The sequence below is a fragment of the Colletes latitarsis genome, chromosome 7 (genome assembly GCF_051014445.1).
Source record: "Colletes latitarsis isolate SP2378_abdomen chromosome 7, iyColLati1, whole genome shotgun sequence".
Lineage (NCBI taxonomy): Eukaryota > Metazoa > Arthropoda > Insecta > Hymenoptera > Colletidae > Colletes > Colletes latitarsis.
The window spans coordinates 18,270,031-18,287,888 of NC_135140.1; the positions used below are offsets into that span (position 1 = coordinate 18,270,031).

The 17,858-nt window shown below is 40.7% G+C and overlaps 2 protein-coding genes across 5 annotated transcripts in view; one reads left to right on the forward strand and one right to left on the reverse strand.

Moving 5' to 3' along the window:
• Nucleotides 1-17,858, forward strand: part of Cdase (neutral ceramidase) — a 35,745-nt gene that overhangs the window by 3,222 nt on the left and 14,665 nt on the right. For 2 of the 4 annotated variants that reach the window (XM_076768241.1, XM_076768238.1), the window contains exons 2-7: nt 6,431-6,607; nt 6,835-6,978; nt 7,098-7,274; nt 7,632-7,759; nt 7,833-8,031; nt 8,166-8,372. In XM_076768241.1, the coding sequence (XP_076624356.1) occupies nt 6,461-6,607; nt 6,835-6,978; nt 7,098-7,274; nt 7,632-7,759; nt 7,833-8,031; nt 8,166-8,372 (1,002 nt within the window). In that variant the 5' untranslated portion in view covers nt 6,431-6,460. Of the gene's footprint in view, nt 1-293; nt 480-507; nt 527-6,430; nt 6,608-6,834; nt 6,979-7,097; nt 7,275-7,631; nt 7,760-7,832; nt 8,032-8,165; nt 8,373-17,858 lie in introns of those variants that run through there. The other 2 variants (XM_076768239.1, XM_076768240.1) reach the window with 2 other exon arrangements.
• On the reverse strand, nt 10,839-17,613 carry Cpr6 (cuticular protein 6). Its single transcript, XM_076768242.1, has 3 exons — nt 16,951-17,613; nt 13,731-13,994; nt 10,839-12,202 (listed from the first exon to the last, which is right to left on the reverse strand). Exons 1-3 carry the CDS (start codon nt 16,957-16,959, stop codon nt 11,918-11,920), a joined length of 558 nt encoding a protein of 185 aa, XP_076624357.1. The 5' UTR covers nt 16,960-17,613; the 3' UTR covers nt 10,839-11,917.

A 17,858-nucleotide genomic window follows, 5' to 3' on the forward strand; every position in this document is an offset into this window, starting at 1 on the left:
GTAAGCCAGTTTAAATGCGTTTTTTTTTAAACAAGAAGCTATAACTCTCGCAATTTTTAATATTTAAAAAAAAAAATCACAATAAAAGGCCGAAGAAATGACAGCCTAGACAGCAATACTCCCTTAAATTGATCTTGGGTGCTCGATAATCTTTATACGATCGTTTAACGACAAGTGCGAGCAGTATCGGTAGAAAAATCGGTGTCTCTGAAAAGTGAAAGCGTTTGCTCCACCACGCAATCGATGAACTCAGTCGAAATCCTCCAGCATCCACTTGGCACGTTGTTCGATCTCTCAGTATCTCGCCAGCCGATCTCGGTGTTTGTTCGCGATTCGCAGAAGAGGACATATCTCGATCGAAATCGATAATCAGACCGATTGAAATAGTGTAAATAACCGAAATATGTCGAACGATCGATCGTCGATATAATTTAACATGGTCTCTAACAGTTAGAGAAGTTGTATTATTAACAACAATTGTGAGTAATTAGTAAATAGTGTTGCAAATTGATAATTGGGAAGATCGGTAAGGACGAAGTAAGAAATTTTGTACTTTTTAAGGTGGAAAAATGGTTGAAATTTAATTCGTGGTTATTCTAACCGATTTTAAGTTTCAATTTGTAACGATTACAGATTTATAAGAACGTACGTAGATAAATACAGCAATTGTGTCGTCCGTGATCAGAATCGAAAGATCGGTAACGAAGAAGTAAGAAATTTTAATTTATTGTTATACTAACCGAGTTTGTTTTCGATTTGGCGAATCGATAAGTTCGATTTTTTTGCATTTTAATTCGTTTCGCTCGAAATCGTAATTATCTCTCGATTTGTGGTGAGAACTGGAGCAGTAGGTCAAGTAGAAAGATCGAGACGATCAGTCTCGTCGAAGGAAATCCCGTCGATCTGAACTCGAGGTGAACGTCAAACTTGCTTCGCGAAATATTCGGAGAAAATGCAGACCCATAAATTGTGCATCCATAGGCATATACTGGGTGGAACGTTTAAAACGAGTCTCCTGAATAACTCTCAATACTACCTCGCTTCTTGCATCGGTTCACGTTAGGGATACTTGTTAAGAAATCACTTGTTTTTAAAAATCATTATTCTACAGAATTGTGTCATACAAAGTCATACCATTTGGTAACAAGGGACCTTTGTATCTTTCTTGTGCTTCCATAAAAATATTGATATCAGATTTTGTCCCCTCAGAAAAAAAAAACTTATTTAAAGCGTTTTGATCTACCGCCAAAAGTAAATGAGTCATTCGGGTGGTCTGTTTTTAAATAATTCACCCAGTATAGATCTCGTTGTCGTTAGAATTTAATTGTTTTGGAGGTGCGTTGCGGACGCGGCGGGCGGATGTCACTGAAAAGCGTTAGAATTAAGTTGAAACGATGAATCATACCAGAGGCTGCGTGGCGCCATTTCTGGGTAATCGCTGCACGAAATTAACCTTAATCGCCTCTGATAATAGAGCTCACTAGAGAGCGACCGACTCCGAGACTGGACGAAGTTTCGTTTCGGTGAGTGCATCTCTGCGAATACATACTTTTTCTCAATTTTATAATAATTTTCAGTACTGATGACGCTTCTTGACATCTAACCTAAATCTATCCTCGCATAAAATAAATCACTTCTAGATTACGGTACCTAACTTAGACTAAACGAATCAATTCACGGTTTTGTAGGTCACCTTGAAGCCTGACTCGGGTCTAACCTAATGTAAACAAATGATGCATGACCTTCAAACGACCTTGACTGTTTCCATACGTCTGTAACAGAAAAATAACTCTTTCCAATTATCAAATAGCAAAGATATTATTTAAATAGAATACTCTTTACGAATTCTGAGGATTCAAGTGATGTGCGAGAAGTAATTAAGATCAGATTAGGTTATTCCAACCCAAATTTGAGCCAGCTACTTCAGAAACACTCTGTAAATGTAAAGTCTCGTAGTAAAACTGTCGATGCGTATCAAAATACTAACTGCAAAGCGCATGGTATGATGCAGGTATACAATTTCTGCAAACCTCGAACAATGGGCATTCTTGCGACCGACGAATGATACTATTGAGCGAGCTGCAGGTGTTGTCACGCGAGAACTGTACAGACCTAATAAGGATTGCATCGCGAATCGCCTAGCCACGTAATCCGATCACGTTAACCGTCTGCTTACGCAAAATCATTTCGGTCGAACGTCACACGAATTTGACCGTTCCTTTTCTAATACAGTTATCACGTTAAGTGTCACGATTGGTCGCGTTCCCCCTAACTGACCCAGCCACAGCCACGGAGCAATGACTTTAGCTAGCCATAACAATCTGATCTCCATTAAAACGTGGACCCAACAACATGAGAAATAATTTAAAAATACTGTAAATGAATAACATGGGCAGAAATCTCCAAACAGAGTCGGACAAAATCTGATTAGGTTTCTGCAATAGGATTACACAAATTCACACTCTAATTGCACTGTTAGCGTATTATGTTAAATGTAATCGGATTACATGTTGCCCAACTCTGTTCCCAGGTTCAATATAGTTAAACCCTTCGAGAGGATTCAAATTGGGTGAAATATTAGGTCCGAAATTGAGTTATTCTAACGAATCGTCTACCTCGCAGCTAGGTATCTTCTAACCTTCTTTAAAGTAGCTCTCTACTGCTATACATCTCCTTTAATGTCGTTGCAATTCCTGGAAAGATCGCTAAAAGAGTGGGAGGCTGTTAAGCTCTGTCACGTTCACTTTAATCCTGTCAGGGTTACTTGGTCCTCCATTTAACTCCATTCTGATCCTGAGAAGTGAGGATGAGTGAAAGGGTTGATGGTCTGGGTGATAGTGATGTTGGACTTAAGAGAGAATTGCTCAGCAATTAAAGATCTCCAATGGTAATCGATCCTCTAAACATCTCTTCACTTATTCCTCAAACCACTCTTCTTGTACCCTAGAGAACTTCCCATACTCTTTCCTTTTTCACTCTATTAATATTGCAAACATGACTACAGAACCCAACGATGAACCTGTCTATCTACCACCACCTAACGCCAATAATAAGTACATATCAAAGCTAGTTTTGAGGAGGAAGCAAGGTTCTTAAAGTTTCCCCTATTATAATCTGCAAGTTTCCTCGAACTTTCTAACAAATAACATACATCGGATTAAGTATTTTCCTTACTGCGATACGTCACTCTTGAAGCTAATAACACGGATACCTCGATCTACGGATCGTGGGAAATCCTTTCTTCTACAGACTTCTTAGGCTGATATTGATAGAAGCTTATGTGTCCCGTAGGATCCGTCCTTTTGTGAAAGTGTCGCGACATTTTGTTAGCATTGTTGCCAGCTTCATCAGAGATGAACGATCGTTCTGGCAGTGGTGCATGCCTTACAGTTATTGTCTATTTAAGATGCCTGACGTCACTTCTCGTTGATCAACAATCACACTTGTTCAGCCGATCAATTACAAAGTAAGAGGATCCTCCCAGTGTTAACTAAGTGGTGACAGAGCTCTTATTGATGGCTTTAGAGTACCACGTAACTTTCAAGATTTGGCTGTATCTTTTTAGAAGTATCTATCATTTGATTATCTTCTGACAAATCCTTTTTGAATGTCATGTTCATGTCTTATCAGCATTACACCTAGTATGATGAGAGATTGGAGGATGCACTGACATTTGCTTGAGGATTATATCATGGATTATTGACTACCAGTCATAGATTTTAGTTGAATCATGTTGTCCAAGTTTACAAACAAATTTTAAAGAAAAATCAACAGGGGGTAGGTGCCTCAATTTTTCGACGAAAAAAAAAATTTTTAATCGTTCTGGAAAAATTATTTTCGGTCGCGGGGGTCAATTACAAGCATTTTTGGTCATTATACATACCCCCAAAATCCTACTCAGTTCCGAGAAAAAAATTCAGTACGGGCGGAACTTTAAATGTTAATAACTTTTTAACGAAGCCTCCATCAACAAATCGGTATTCTTGATTTTCGTCCTATTTTGACCTCTAGAATCTCCCGTTCAAATTTTTCCCAGGGTTGGCCGAACACCCCGTATGTAGCAGGGAAAGTTATACTACTTAATAACACTTAATAACAGCTCTTTAGCTCCATCCTGATTTTTACCCACTTAAGCGCTTCCTATTTTATTTATTTATTCTCTATACACACACATTCATACATAAAATATATCGATACTAAAAATTGAGACATCGATATAAGAATTCCGTTTAGTCCATCGAAGTATTATTCTCAAGTTTATTCGAAAGATGAAATCACGTGTCGACCTTGAGTTACACGATTCCTTCAATTATTGCATAACACATGGAACTAGAAACTGTACGAAAAGAAAGAAAACAAATTCTTCGCATGTTTCGCGCATCAATTAACGTCCGATACGTCATTAAAATCCTATTCTCGTTGCGCAATCCAAGTTTTCGATTGTCAAGATAGGCAAAAGATAAGTCGACGTGACGAAACGATGTTTACTCCGCTGAACGAAACCTTCCCGAGGCTTTTGGAAATTCCGATACGAACGGTCGAAGGTTATAAAGCCACTTTCGATGGGTATTAAGGCAACCTGGAATGTGTCGGTATAAGAATGCCTGTTAGGTGTCTGGTGACCACCCCACTATTCCTGTCACAGCGACGGATAAGAGGATCGTGAAAGCATAATGCTTTGAAATATCGAGCAACGAAATCACCAGGACCCTCGAGACTATCAATTCTTCAATAAAATTGGTTGCAGGCGTTGGAGCGTCGGAACGACAAAATTGTGGCGAGACAAATTGGAATTCTACACTCAGGATCTATCGTCTGTCGAAAGTTCGACTTCCAATAAAACAAAAGAATCAAATTATTTTACTCCTCACCACCAACTTGCTAATAAACATTTGTCAATTTGCATTTTGAAACAGTAAAATCCTCCAATCCGTTCAGGACTTATGACCTTTCTAAACATACGCATGACATTTCAGGGGAATCGGAATGTCACGATCAGACATTGTATTTTCGGTAAAGAATTTTTTTCTCGAAAGTGCGTAGGAATTCGGGGATATGCCTATTCACCAAAAATGATTGTAATCGAACCCTGCAATCGAAAATAATTTTTTCAGAATGATTTGAAACTTTTTAATTTAATTTTTTAATAACTTACTAACTTACTAACGAAGCCTGAGTCAAGAAATTGATATTTTTGATTTTTGATAGCAATGAGACGACAACAACAACAATAAGTTTGATACAATACAGATATTTAATAAATTGCAAAACAAAAACTATTTTTCGAAACATTTGTCAACATTTGTTTGAAATTTAAGAGTTAGGGGGTGGTTTCCCCCTTAAAGTTCGAAAGCAGCATCGAAATATGCCATAGTTATTGGACCAATCTTCAGTTGTATCAAATTTCATAAAAATTTTCATCCCTCGCGAACGTGACAAATTGGCTGCGACAGTTTCGGTTCAAGATTGCCTCGAAACATGAATTTTATATCATATGCTACAGTCTCATACATCATATTAAAACTTATACGTTTGGCTTTCCATGAAAACTTTTTTGCAAGATTTATCGAAGCCTTTCCCTTTGTAAATAGTTCTCTTTTGTCGTCTACGCAGGTTTCGGAATATATTTCGAAGCTTAATATATGCATAATGTAATCTACAAAATTTAAAAAATAAAAGTTGATCAGTTTTTGATCAGTGGACGTTAAAAATTCCGAAAAACTGTTGCAATAGTGGGCTAACGGGTTTTAATCTCTCGCTCATACTAATTGAGCCCCGCTCCGAGCAGCCAATTTGCGTATAATCGCGTTCAAAATTGACATCGTAACACTGGAGCTTCCCCTTCCTCGTCGATGGCGTCCTCCCGCCGTACACTTTTAGCGCGATAAGCCACACGATTTATCATTCGGATGATCGTAAACATCGCCAAACCCCATTACAGTAATTTTTTCCAAAGTGCCACGATTTTTCTCTCTAAAAGTGTCACAAAGTTATATTCATCCCCCCCACCACTTCCTGCAACCGCCAGTACCTAGCGAGCCCCAGGATTATCTTCGAAACGCATTCATCATTGTTAAAAAAAACAAGAACTGGTCTTTTGTTCCCTGCAATTGTGATTTGAAAGTAACAGAAACATCCATTATTCATACAAAAGGCATAGTCTGTGTGTTTGTTTCAAAGTTCGTAGAGGAGTAGTTCTCATTTTTGACGTTAGATAGCGTCACCAAATTTTGTAGCGCGTATTTCAAAAGGAACACACCACTCCAACAAATTGCAAAATATTTCACAACGACAGGTTCAAAATTTAATTGCCGCGTGAAAGATTTCCTGCAAACATTCTAATCTACGGCAAATCCTTATCTCGTCGATCGATTACGATAAAAAGTGTGGGAAACGAAAATATGAGACACAGTCGATCCTTTGATTCCAGCGCGATCAGACCGTGGGGCCAGAAAGCTGAATGGAGACATCAGCAAGCAGACGCTCGCAGATCCTTGGATTGGTCTCGCTATGGTTCCTGCAAATCGCGTTGCCCACTGCGCATGCATCCTACAGCATTGGCGTGGGCAGAGCTGACACCACTGGACCCACTGCTGAAATCAATTTCGTTGGTATCCAGTTTCTGATTTAATTTTCTATTTATATCTAACAATTTTTTATCAATCAGTGGTGGCTGAAACAACTGAATTAATTTTTTAATAATTGTATATGTAAAAATTAAATGAAAATATTATTAATCTTGGTAAAAATACCTGCCCTGGCAGATCGATTAAAAATAAATAACAACGAGAAAACGCCGTGACACATTCGAGCCTTTTATTGGTTGGTTTCCAGATGGGCTATGCGAAAATCGATCAGAAGGGATCAGGACTCCATCTTCGAACATTCTCCCGCGCGTTCGTCATAGATGATGGCGAGGAGAGGTTCGTCTTCGTCAGCGTGGACAGCGCGATGATAGGAAATGGCATTCGACAGGCGGTAATCCTTCGGTTTTCCATTGATAATTCTTTTTTGAGAATTTAGTACCTAACTCAAATCGTTGAGCTTCGTTGATTTCGACTTAACGAGGACCCACGTGGTGTTTGCCATCATCACAGGTGCTGCAGAAACTACACACGCAGTTCGGTGACATGTACACGGACAAGAACGTGATGATCAGTGGCACGCACTCCCATTCCACTCCAGGTGGCTTCATGTTAGACATGCTGTTCGACCTCACTGTGTTCGGATTCGTTAAGGAAACGTTCGATACGATGGTCGAAGGAATAGCCAAGGTGATTATGATGCAAGCTAGTCGACGTAGGAGTAGACGATGATTTCTATCTGAACGCTAAAACAAAATAAACATTTTTTTTTCACGTATCTTTACTAAAGTATCACCACTAGATTGCTGGCACTCCCCGGATGAAAATGAGTCCAAACACGGCTAGATTCCAACCATTTTTAGTCCCTCAAATATTTAACTCGAGCTCTTGCAAATTTCAAAAATAATTCAAACAGGTTTTAGACATATTAAACGTAGTCCGAACAGGGTCGTGTTTGTACTCATTTTCATCGGGGAAATCTCGTCGATACATTGATAGTATTGCCACGAAGATATAACGGAGTACATAAAATTTTAATTGTTCCAGAGTATCGAACGTGCCCACAATAGCATAGTGTCAGGTCGAATCTTAATCGCCCACGGGGAGGTCCTTGACGCTAATATCAACAGAAGTCCTTCAGCATACCTCAACAATCCACAGTCTGAAAGAGACAGGTGTGTAAGGACACATTGACATAACTAGCCATTATCCTATCACTCGGAGATTAATTAATACTCTTGTTCTCAGATATAAATACAACGTCGATAAGACTCTGACCCAAATCCAGTTCATTGGAGCAGACAACAAGCCTCTGGGTGCCATTAATTGGTTCCCAGTGCATCCAACTAGTATGAATAACACTAATCATTTGGTGTCCAGTGACAATGTCGGCTACGCCTCCATTCTTTTTGAGAAAACGATGAACGGAGATAATTTGGTCGGCCAGGTGAGACGTCTTTGATAATAGTAGTAGATCAACTGCTCAATTCCTAAACACACTGTTCGAGATAGTTAAAAGATCACGTGACACGATAATGTAACCAGTGTCTGACACGAAGATCCTTTATTCGTTGGAATTAGGGTTCGTTCGTAGCGACATTCGCCTCCACCAATTTGGGCGACGTTTCTCCGAACACTCATGGCCCGAAATGCGAGTTTTCCGGTAAAAATTGCTCGGCTCAGTACACGTGTCCTGGAAAGAAAGAGATGTGCTTCGCCTCTGGGCCAGGGAAGGACATGTTCGAGAGTACCAGCATCATCGCGAATAAGATCTTCAAGGAGTCATGGGTGAGTCACTTTTTCTGCATCCTTCTTTGTAGCAATGGTTAAGTAGCGTCAAAACTAATCACAAATATCGAAAATATTGAGGTGAAATTTTTCGATATTTGCTCTCTTGTTTAGGCTAGGTAGCTAATTCGTAATGGACGCCATATCCGTTAATTAATTAAAACTTTGCAGTAATGGAACATGTCACTGAATAGTAATCTAGGGAATAATACAGTCCATTCAAGACACGTCCTAACTCTAACTCGCCTCGGTTTATCCTTTCGAAGGAAATCTGTTATACCGTATACAATGGCGTCGGAGTGAAATAACAGAGCATTGTGAATATTGTCAATATATCTCGCTTATAAGGATGCAATTAATACCCAGTCAGTGGCACAGTATGCTTACCTGTCAACGCAGAATCGACTTCGTAGCGTGTATACCGGGTGTCTCAGGAGTTACACGACTAAGTTGCATAAAAAGTTTATATTCTAGATAGAAAAGAAAAATAATGGGATCTAGATAACGAAGAAAAATAGTTAAATGAAAAAGTTTCATTCTGAAGGTGCTTTAATAATCTTGCTTGTATCTGGAAAGAACTCCAATTCAAGGAAACTGCAAACAACAATTAGTAATAGACTAAACGGCGTGTAACGATAGAATCGCTAATTGCGTTAAAACTTCCAGTTCCACCGCGAGAAAACCCGTAATTAGAATACACGGTGTTTGTTAATGAACGATATTCTAGTAAGAAGCGTAAGAAAAAAAAAGAGGAGACGCACAAACGTGAGCAGAGTACGGACGAAATCATGGACACGAGGAGCAGAGATAGCGATCGGTGGAGTAAAGTAAATGCACTCGGCAGACCGTAATACGGTTGGTACACTATTAATTAAAAATGAAATAAACTGTCGGTGCAAACGCCTCGTGCGTTGATTGTTCAGACAGCCGGGAAGTCGCTTTGCCGCGATTTTCCTTTCATCTACCGGGATTTTTCGAGAGATTAAATAACTGCAAAAATTTTTAAAATATAAAATAATAGATTTTAAGTCAATGTTAATAATTAGACTTCTTATTCAGTCTTGAGAGAAGCATATCAGAGAAATTAAATTTATTTACTGATAAGATCGGTAAATAGTCGAGTACGTTCTTGAAACTCCCGCTAGGTGGCTACTGTTACGATTCTTTTCTCGCTTTCGATCATTAACACTTGGAATAGGATTTGTTAACTTTATTTTGTCTGTATAAAATAAAAATTTACATTGTTAAATCGTGATTAAAATAACGATTGGACGATTTAGTTGAGTCGATAGCAGGAAGTGTGACTTGCAAACGATGAGATTAGATCCGGGAGGAAATGCTGAGCACGAAAAACTGTTTACGTTAGCGACAAGTGTTGTGGGAGCAGGAGATTTCATCTCGACAATTCTGCTTTCGCAATCTTTCTCCCGTTTCCCTAAGCTGTTTACGGAAACGGAAACCTTGACCAAAGTTACGAACTACACTGATGTGTTCTTCGCCTCATTAACTCCATACAATCCTATGTGACGCTGTCACATACACATACATCAATATTTCCAAAGTTTAGAGCTACCTTTTTGCCAACAAAGGATCATCGCGGACTGTAACGTGTCGATTTTTATGAAACTTTGCATAAATATTCTTCAACTTCTCGACTTTAAAGGAGAAACCACCCCTTATATCGGAGCTGCCATTTTATTCGTGCCTGCATAACTCTTAAATTTCAAAGGATATTGAAAAATGTTTCAAATAAATATTTTTTAATATCTGTTATAGTTTAAGAGTCATATAGTCGTGAAGAAAATGGAGGCTCTGATATAAGGAGTATTTTTTTTTTTAATCGAAAAATAGCAACAATTAAATATGGCATAGTTTCAAGATTGGACCAATAAAAATTTGTGAAAATTTCAATTCGTATCTCGCTATCAATCTTTATAAACGACCTATTATGCAGTATTTTCCGAAAACAAAAATAATTAAGGTTAAATGGGGTTAAAACACTCGTCTCGTTTGATCAGATTAATAAGTCATTGTAATTGAGCATCGCCATCTTTGGAAGTGCTTCAAGGTAACTTCATTGTCCCTAGAATGGCGTGTTTTTCTTTCATAGGTAAACAAAGTCGACTTATGATTCCATCTGACTTCGTTATTAATTACCCGAGAGAATAATTCCAGCGAACACAGTCGCATCCGGGCTGGAAATTATAGCAGGGGTTCTTCACCTCATTTCTGTTACCTTTTTAAGAGTCAGATGATTCACATAAATTGCCTTGTTCAAAAATATATTTAACTTCTTAAATTAAAAGTGTATATTCTACGGTTTTTTTTTCTTTTTTTGGGGGGGATTATATCAATTTTAGAGAATAGAAGTCTTTGAGGTTAGCAGGCGCGGAAATTTTTATACAATAGCTTTTATTGAGTACAAGCTTAGTTCCTATTTACAGAAAATGTGTAATAATACTTTACAGTTAAAAAAAATATAGATTCGAGCTGTTTCCTCGCGGCGCACCTTTCATGTAGAACGATCAGCTGTGTTCCGAGTTCGTTGGTTCCTAGAAGTGTCACTGTGTCGTTTTCAATCCATAACCAGATGGCGCTGAACTCAGATAGTTGCAAACTCAATTAGCAAACTTGTTAAATTCTCATAACTAATATTACTAAATTTGATTTCTATTATGATTTTATTCGTCCCAAAAGCTCATGATTCTAACCTCAAAATTTCAATCATTCCAATCCCTAGTGTGATGACCCTAACCTCCAATAATTGGCACGATTTGCAAACTTTGCCAAAACCAAATTCTGTTCCGGTTTCTCCAATCCCCAAGTCGGCAATTCCAACTCGCGACGATTCTAATCTCCACAAAACCTTCTAATTTGCGCAATCTGATCTTAACGACGTCTCCGCCGTCCGTCCAGCAAAAAATGGCGCCGGATTTTCGCGCCTGTTCCACTTCCTTTGGGAGCGTACCGAACGGAACGCGATGGAAAGTTCTCGTCTGGCTTTTCATTAATTTTCAGGTACCCGAGCAGTTTTTCTCCCCGCTTTCTACTAGTTAAGGAACGGTAAATCTCGTTTACATATTCGCCGTGTATAATCGTCTCGACTTTAAGGATCGTTTTCCACGAACGAAAATTTACTCGCGAAACTCTCAGTCGTCGATCGGAGAGGATATTTTCGAAAAGAATTGCACGCTCAAGCTTTACTTATTAGTTTTCAACGAAACGATACGCTTCTTCCTACATCGAACAGGGTCCCGTCGAACCACCCTGATCGATACGGACACACGAAATTGTAGTTGCAAACGTAGAAACGAATTCTCAGAGAATCTTTTCGAACTCTTCGTAAAACTGAACTCGAGTAAGTCGAAGTTTCGGACACGTGGGTAATCGACTACGGAACCAGGCTTCCCTACTTTGATCAGGAATCAGCAGAATTCGGGGCTGATCTCTGAAAACGTGACGTGTCCCTGTTCGATCACCTACGCGGTTTAACGAAGCGATTCGTCGTTGACCCTGTTTCTGCTTCCTTCGAGATCTCCCTAAGTTTAGTAGTGCTTCTCGTAATCTTCGTAGCTGTTGAAGTACGCTGGCGACACGTACTTCGCCACGTGGATGGGTTTAGGGTGGACAGCTGGACCGACCTTCTTCACGACAGCGTTGAAACCGTTGTGATCATCTGCAGTGTACTCGACGATTCTGACGCTACCGTCGGGCTCGTTGACGCTGTAAGATCCGTGGACGACGTCGCCATCGCGTACCTCGTGCTGGGTCTTTACATCCCCCGTGTGGGGATCGTGCACGCCATAGTTGAAGGTGTACTTGGGGTGAGCCTACAATTGAGGAACAAACAATGTCTGTGTTGAGGGGAAAGACAAGTTGGGTTGTAAGAATTCAGCAGTCTAGGGCTCTATTGCGAAGAATTTGTATTGTATTGTAGCCACAAAGACCCTAACATCGGGTGAACATAGCTGTCCAATACTTCTGGGACTTCCGAAATGGACATAGATCAATTTCATAGTTATGCACAGGATGTCCTAGAATCCCTGAAGAATGAGCTCTCTCCTTACTCATCTCCACTTAAAACATTGCATGGGATAGCCTAACATCAGGAGAACACAAAAGTTTTTACCCCTACAATCATCATAAATTAGAGTTGTTGAACGGCTGAAGCGATCAATACGTCAGTTTTATAGTTACGCGAAGGATGTCGTAGAACAGTGAACTTTCTCCTTACTTGCATATTTTCACTTAAGTCGACACACTCATAAAGAAAACGAAACCTACCAATTTTCTATAAATAGAGTCACTGAGAACACTATCAACGTATCGCCAAGGTTTTTCCGGTGAGAATGAGTCCAAACATGGCCTTGTTCGAACTACAAAATTATTTTTTAATTTTGAGAACGCACGCGCCAACGATTCGAACAGGGTCGTGCGTGGACTCGTTTTCATCGAACAAATCTCGTCAATCCATTGATAATACAGATCATAATTTATTGATAATTTATTTTCGAACATGGATCTACGATTCATATTTTCTGGACACCCTTTGTATTCCTACCGACGTCGTAGACGAGTTACGAGTAAATAGGGGAAATAAACTATTCTCGTAGATGGAAAGTCTGGATGCATTGGATATTCGAAGCCGTTCAATTGATATTATGTCCCACGTGAAAATTTCGTAATTATCCACGTAACGAACATCCAGATACTGATATTATAGACGATCGTAACGAGCAGACGTAGCGAGAAAGCGTTGCGGAAACGGCCGCGACAATGAGATACATCACGGAAGAGGTTCTTATGCCGGGCGTCACTTTTCACAGCCAAGAATTTCAATTAAAGCACAGGTGACGCGGTTGGAACACCCGTTGCTCGGGCTCCGTACTACTTATGATGGACATGGCACACGATTTCGGATGTAAATTAACTCCAAGGCACTCCTTGTCTCTCAGATCGACGATCGTTGCAAACAATTGTCATGCAATTTGTTTCCGATGTCAGAAATTAACATTTTAGGTATCGAAATTCCGCAGAATTTATTGCCCCTCGTCCCAATTGTATTATTTTGAAAGGATTCAGATTCAAAACGAAGATTTTGTTACTATTTTGCTTTGCCAAATTCTATCTTGAAGTAGTGTGAACCCTTGAAAAATGGGTTGATTCGAAATACGAGTTGTTTTATACTGGAATGATAAAGAATAGTACTTCAGCGCCCCCATGGGGTACTACAGCGCCACCATAGAGGACTGTAGCGCCACCATAGAGGACTACAGCGCCCTCACTGTCAATTAAAGTGTCCTTTTGGGTGACAAAGACCCCATTTTGTGAAGCTGGTTGACACTATTGGGCACTTACGTAGTAATCGTGGTCATGATCTCCATGATGGTCGTAACCGTGCACCCCGTGGTCGAGCGTCGCAGCGACATGCACCGGTGCAGCGGAAACCGCGTGGACTGGAACGGCTACCGTTGGCAATACCGCATGTTCCCCATAGTTAGAAACCCCTGAGTACGCTTCGAGGCCCTCGTAATCGCTGTAACTGATCCCGTGACCTCCGTTGTAACCGCTTAGAACCACGGCGTTGCAGCATGCGGCCGTTACGCAAACCAAGCACAAAATCTGAAATTTTAATTTACAATTTAGATTGTATTCGACAAGCTAGTTCATAGGGGTGAGGAATTAGCCAATGAAATTACAGAGTCGAGTATACAGGGTCCAACCTCAACCTAGTTAGTCGATGGGAAGCATGGAGGATAGGAGGTAGCTAATCCCGAAACAGTTAAGAGGGTCTAGGTTGCAACTCTTCGCAGAGTGTCATCCGTTGCAATAAGTCTGAGGGAAGAATGCGGGGAATTCCCATTCTAGGCTAATCTACAAAGGAGGAGGTTCCTCAGTTATTTAGTTTCATCGTCAACCTAACGAATTCCTTCTCGCTGTAATTAATATCTGTTAGAGGGAAAGACTTCACGATCCCAACCTTGAAATATCGGGGAATTTTTTTGCTCTGGGTTTAAAATGCCAAAATGGCTGCGCGTTTTTATATCATATCCAGTTAATAATTCCTTCAATAGGAAAACTTCCAATTATTATTTAGTCGATATCGTTTCAACGGAATGCTTTTGTGAATCTCAAAGGGCTCCGTGGAATGTCCATGGCGAACTTTAAACGGACGACGAAGCACGCAAGTTTCGCGACAAAAGGGGGTCGACGCGAAATCGATTTCCTGTTAACCGAGATTTTTCCCTCGTTGAATCCTTGCTCTTTCGTGAGAAATGTTAGCCACGCAGAGCCAGTATATCAGGAGTATGAAAGGGTCATAAAGCGAAGAATATTATGGCGATCATTTCGTTGAGCTAATACAAGCAATATAAACGCAACTTTTGCAATAACAATCCGTCCTCTCTTAAGGCTCACTAGGATGACGTATTTAATACGTTACGTGCTGCTCTTTAAAAGAATATGGAAACTGTCGTTCTGAGGCAAATCATTTAGCAACTTTCCATTTTTTCTCCTACGAACGTAGTATCTGCCATAACTATGAGATCATCTCTGTTATACATTGAACGAAAGAATAGTTAACTATTATCATTTGAATGTAACTAATATTATTCTGGGTATATTATAGTATAATTAACAGATCTATACATCATTTTAAATATGAATATTATAGGTAGACTCAGGTGTAGCTTAGTTTCTGTGCACAATAAGCCAGGTCTATGATAGATTGAACCTGAGTTATTGGAAGTTAATGAACTGTTTAACCTAATCAATCTGGAATCCTGATCTGAGGTACAGTTAACTCAGGTTGATGCTTAGTCCAAACCATTCCAAACCTATCACTTACATTAGCTTGATTTGATTGAACCAAGCTAATCAAACGCTGGTCTCAACGAGATCAAACCAATAGGATGTCTGGGACCTATTCCACCAATAAAAGGAGTTAGCAAGTAATTGATCAGCCTAACAATCTCGTAGTCAGAATAGCTTACCATCAGGTCCAAGTCTAGCAAACCTAACTCAAACCTAGCCATACCACGTCATACAGACCTATCTTTCAACCTCACACGGTGAAAAGTATTACCCCAAGTACCTTTTAGGATAATCTAGCTAACTTCCAAATTCTAGATTAGCAGTGGACTCAGGATTGTTAAACATTGTTTGGCCACTGGAGAGGTTCGACGAACGGGAGGCTGAAGTCATCGAACGCGTCGAGAAAGTTTCTCGTGTTTCGTCTTTCGCGTCGACCGTCTCGCGCTCGAATCACCCGCGTGTCTTCTCCCCGAGTGTCCCTTTTCACTTTCACGCCGACCTTGCTCCGCAAACCAACACGAATCCACGGAAGTGGTCAGAATCCACCACCTGGGCTATCGCGTTCTGTGGATTCCAAGAGTAAGCCGCGATACTATTGCTCGTTTTATCCTCGACCCGAGGGTGTCGTTTATCAAACAAAAGAACGAGCTGGCGCTAAGCGACACCGAGGCAAACCGATCTTTCTTGGACTCTTTGGAACAGTGCACCAGCGTGGGTGCCTTTGATTAGATTGTCCTAGGTTTGAAGATGTTTGGTAGATGTTAACTGGACTTTTAAGGATTCTTTTTCTAGAAACTGTCCTCTACATGTGTAAGGATTCTGTTTGGGTAGGACAGTTCTGTTGTGGGTGAACATAGTTCACAGTTCTGTTATAGGTGTTTGACTAGGTTTGAAGGTGTTTGCTAGATGTTAACTGGACTTTTAAGGATTCTTTTTCTAGAAATTGCCCTGTACATGTGAAAGGATTCTGTTTAGGTAGGACAGTTCTGTTGTGGGTGAACATACGTAGGTGTTTGACTATGTTTGAAGGTGTTTGCTAGATGTTAACTGGACTTTTAAAGATTCTTTTTCTAGAAATTGCCCTGTACATGTGAAAGGATTCTGTTTGGGTAGGACAGTTCTGTTGTGGATGAACATACGTAGGTGTTTGACTAGGTTTGAAGGTGTTTGCTAGATGTTAACTGGACTTTTAAGGATTCTTTTTCTAGAAACTGTCCTGTACATGTGAAAGGAGTCCATTTAGGTAGGCATACCTAGGTACTTGACTAGGTTTGAAGGTGTCAACTAAACTTTTATGAGGATTCCTAACGACACGAAAAGTAAATTATAACAATCTTCTTCTATCGTTCAGAGAAGAGAGAGATCGCAAGGCATCAAATACCTAGACGATCAACGAACGATTGAAAATTCTGCCCTCCACAAGACCGAATGGAACTCGAACGACTTTTATTATTTGTCGTGGCAAGATGGAATACCATGTTTCGCAAGAACAACCCACCGCCTATTTGCCGAGCCATCAGAGGGGAGTTCCAATTTCTGCCCGGTGTCCAAATACGCGTCGTCCAGCCGTTCAGGGGGCAAAAGTTAAGCTGGATGAGCGTCGGAGGATTACAAACGGTCGCGACGGGATGCCCAATAAGAAAAGTTTCCGAAAATCCAAGCGGCCGCGACGAGTATCGGGGCACAAGAACGGAACGAGACTCCTCTGACGGCTCCCACGCACGCACACGGCCATTTATCCCCCGGTGTTAAACGAACATCGTACCTTCAGCATCGTTGCTCGACTCGTAGGGTGGCCCGTTTAACTGGTATATGCGAAAACAGCGCGATACTCACTGATAGCCGTTATTCCGGGACGATCGTCTTATATCTATCTCCCACCAGCGTGGCTGTCCCGTTCCGGGCAAAGGCTCTCGTCCTCCTACCGCCTGCCCCCCGCCCTCCCCCACTGCTTCCCCCCTCATCGTCATCTGCGGTTTCTTCTTTTTCCTGCGCGAAAACCGCCGACGTCTATCCACGTGCCGGGGGTATTTTTTCTTTTTTTTTCTTCTTTTTTTACGGATTCAGCACCGGCGAAAGGACGCTCGTTCTCTGTCAGGGTACTTCCGGTCAGTATTCAAGAGTTGCAGAACGTCTTGGACACCGTCGTTGGGAAACGGGGAATCCACGCTGTCGATGAAATTAACCCTTCGTTACTGAAGCATTTCGACGTGGTTTATATTTGTTTTGTTTATGATTGATATCGTGCGCTAGTGTTTTGAATTTCAAATTTCCCGCCGTATCAGTTTCGTCTTGGAAGTACGAGGTTTCGTTTGTTGATGGATTCTGGTTCATTTTTTTGGGAATTAATTTGATTCTTTATGATTGCTACGTGATAATTAAATTGATTTAACGTTTCGTTCGGTTCCTCGAGTACTTTTGCGACGCACTGTACGTAACCGGGATGCGTAAGCCTGGTAGGGAGGGAAGAAATTAATTTGGCGAGAAAACGAACGCGCGGAGAGAGGCGTGGCTGCCTCTGTTACGTTGGGAAGTGTTGTAATATTTAGGAGAGTCGGAACAAAGCTCGCCTGTGCGGCTCCTGTGCATAGCTAATAGAACGTCGTTGCTCCCGATGCAATCGCGAACTGGGCTAGAGAATTCCCTGGAAGCTAATGATGCACGACACTTTTC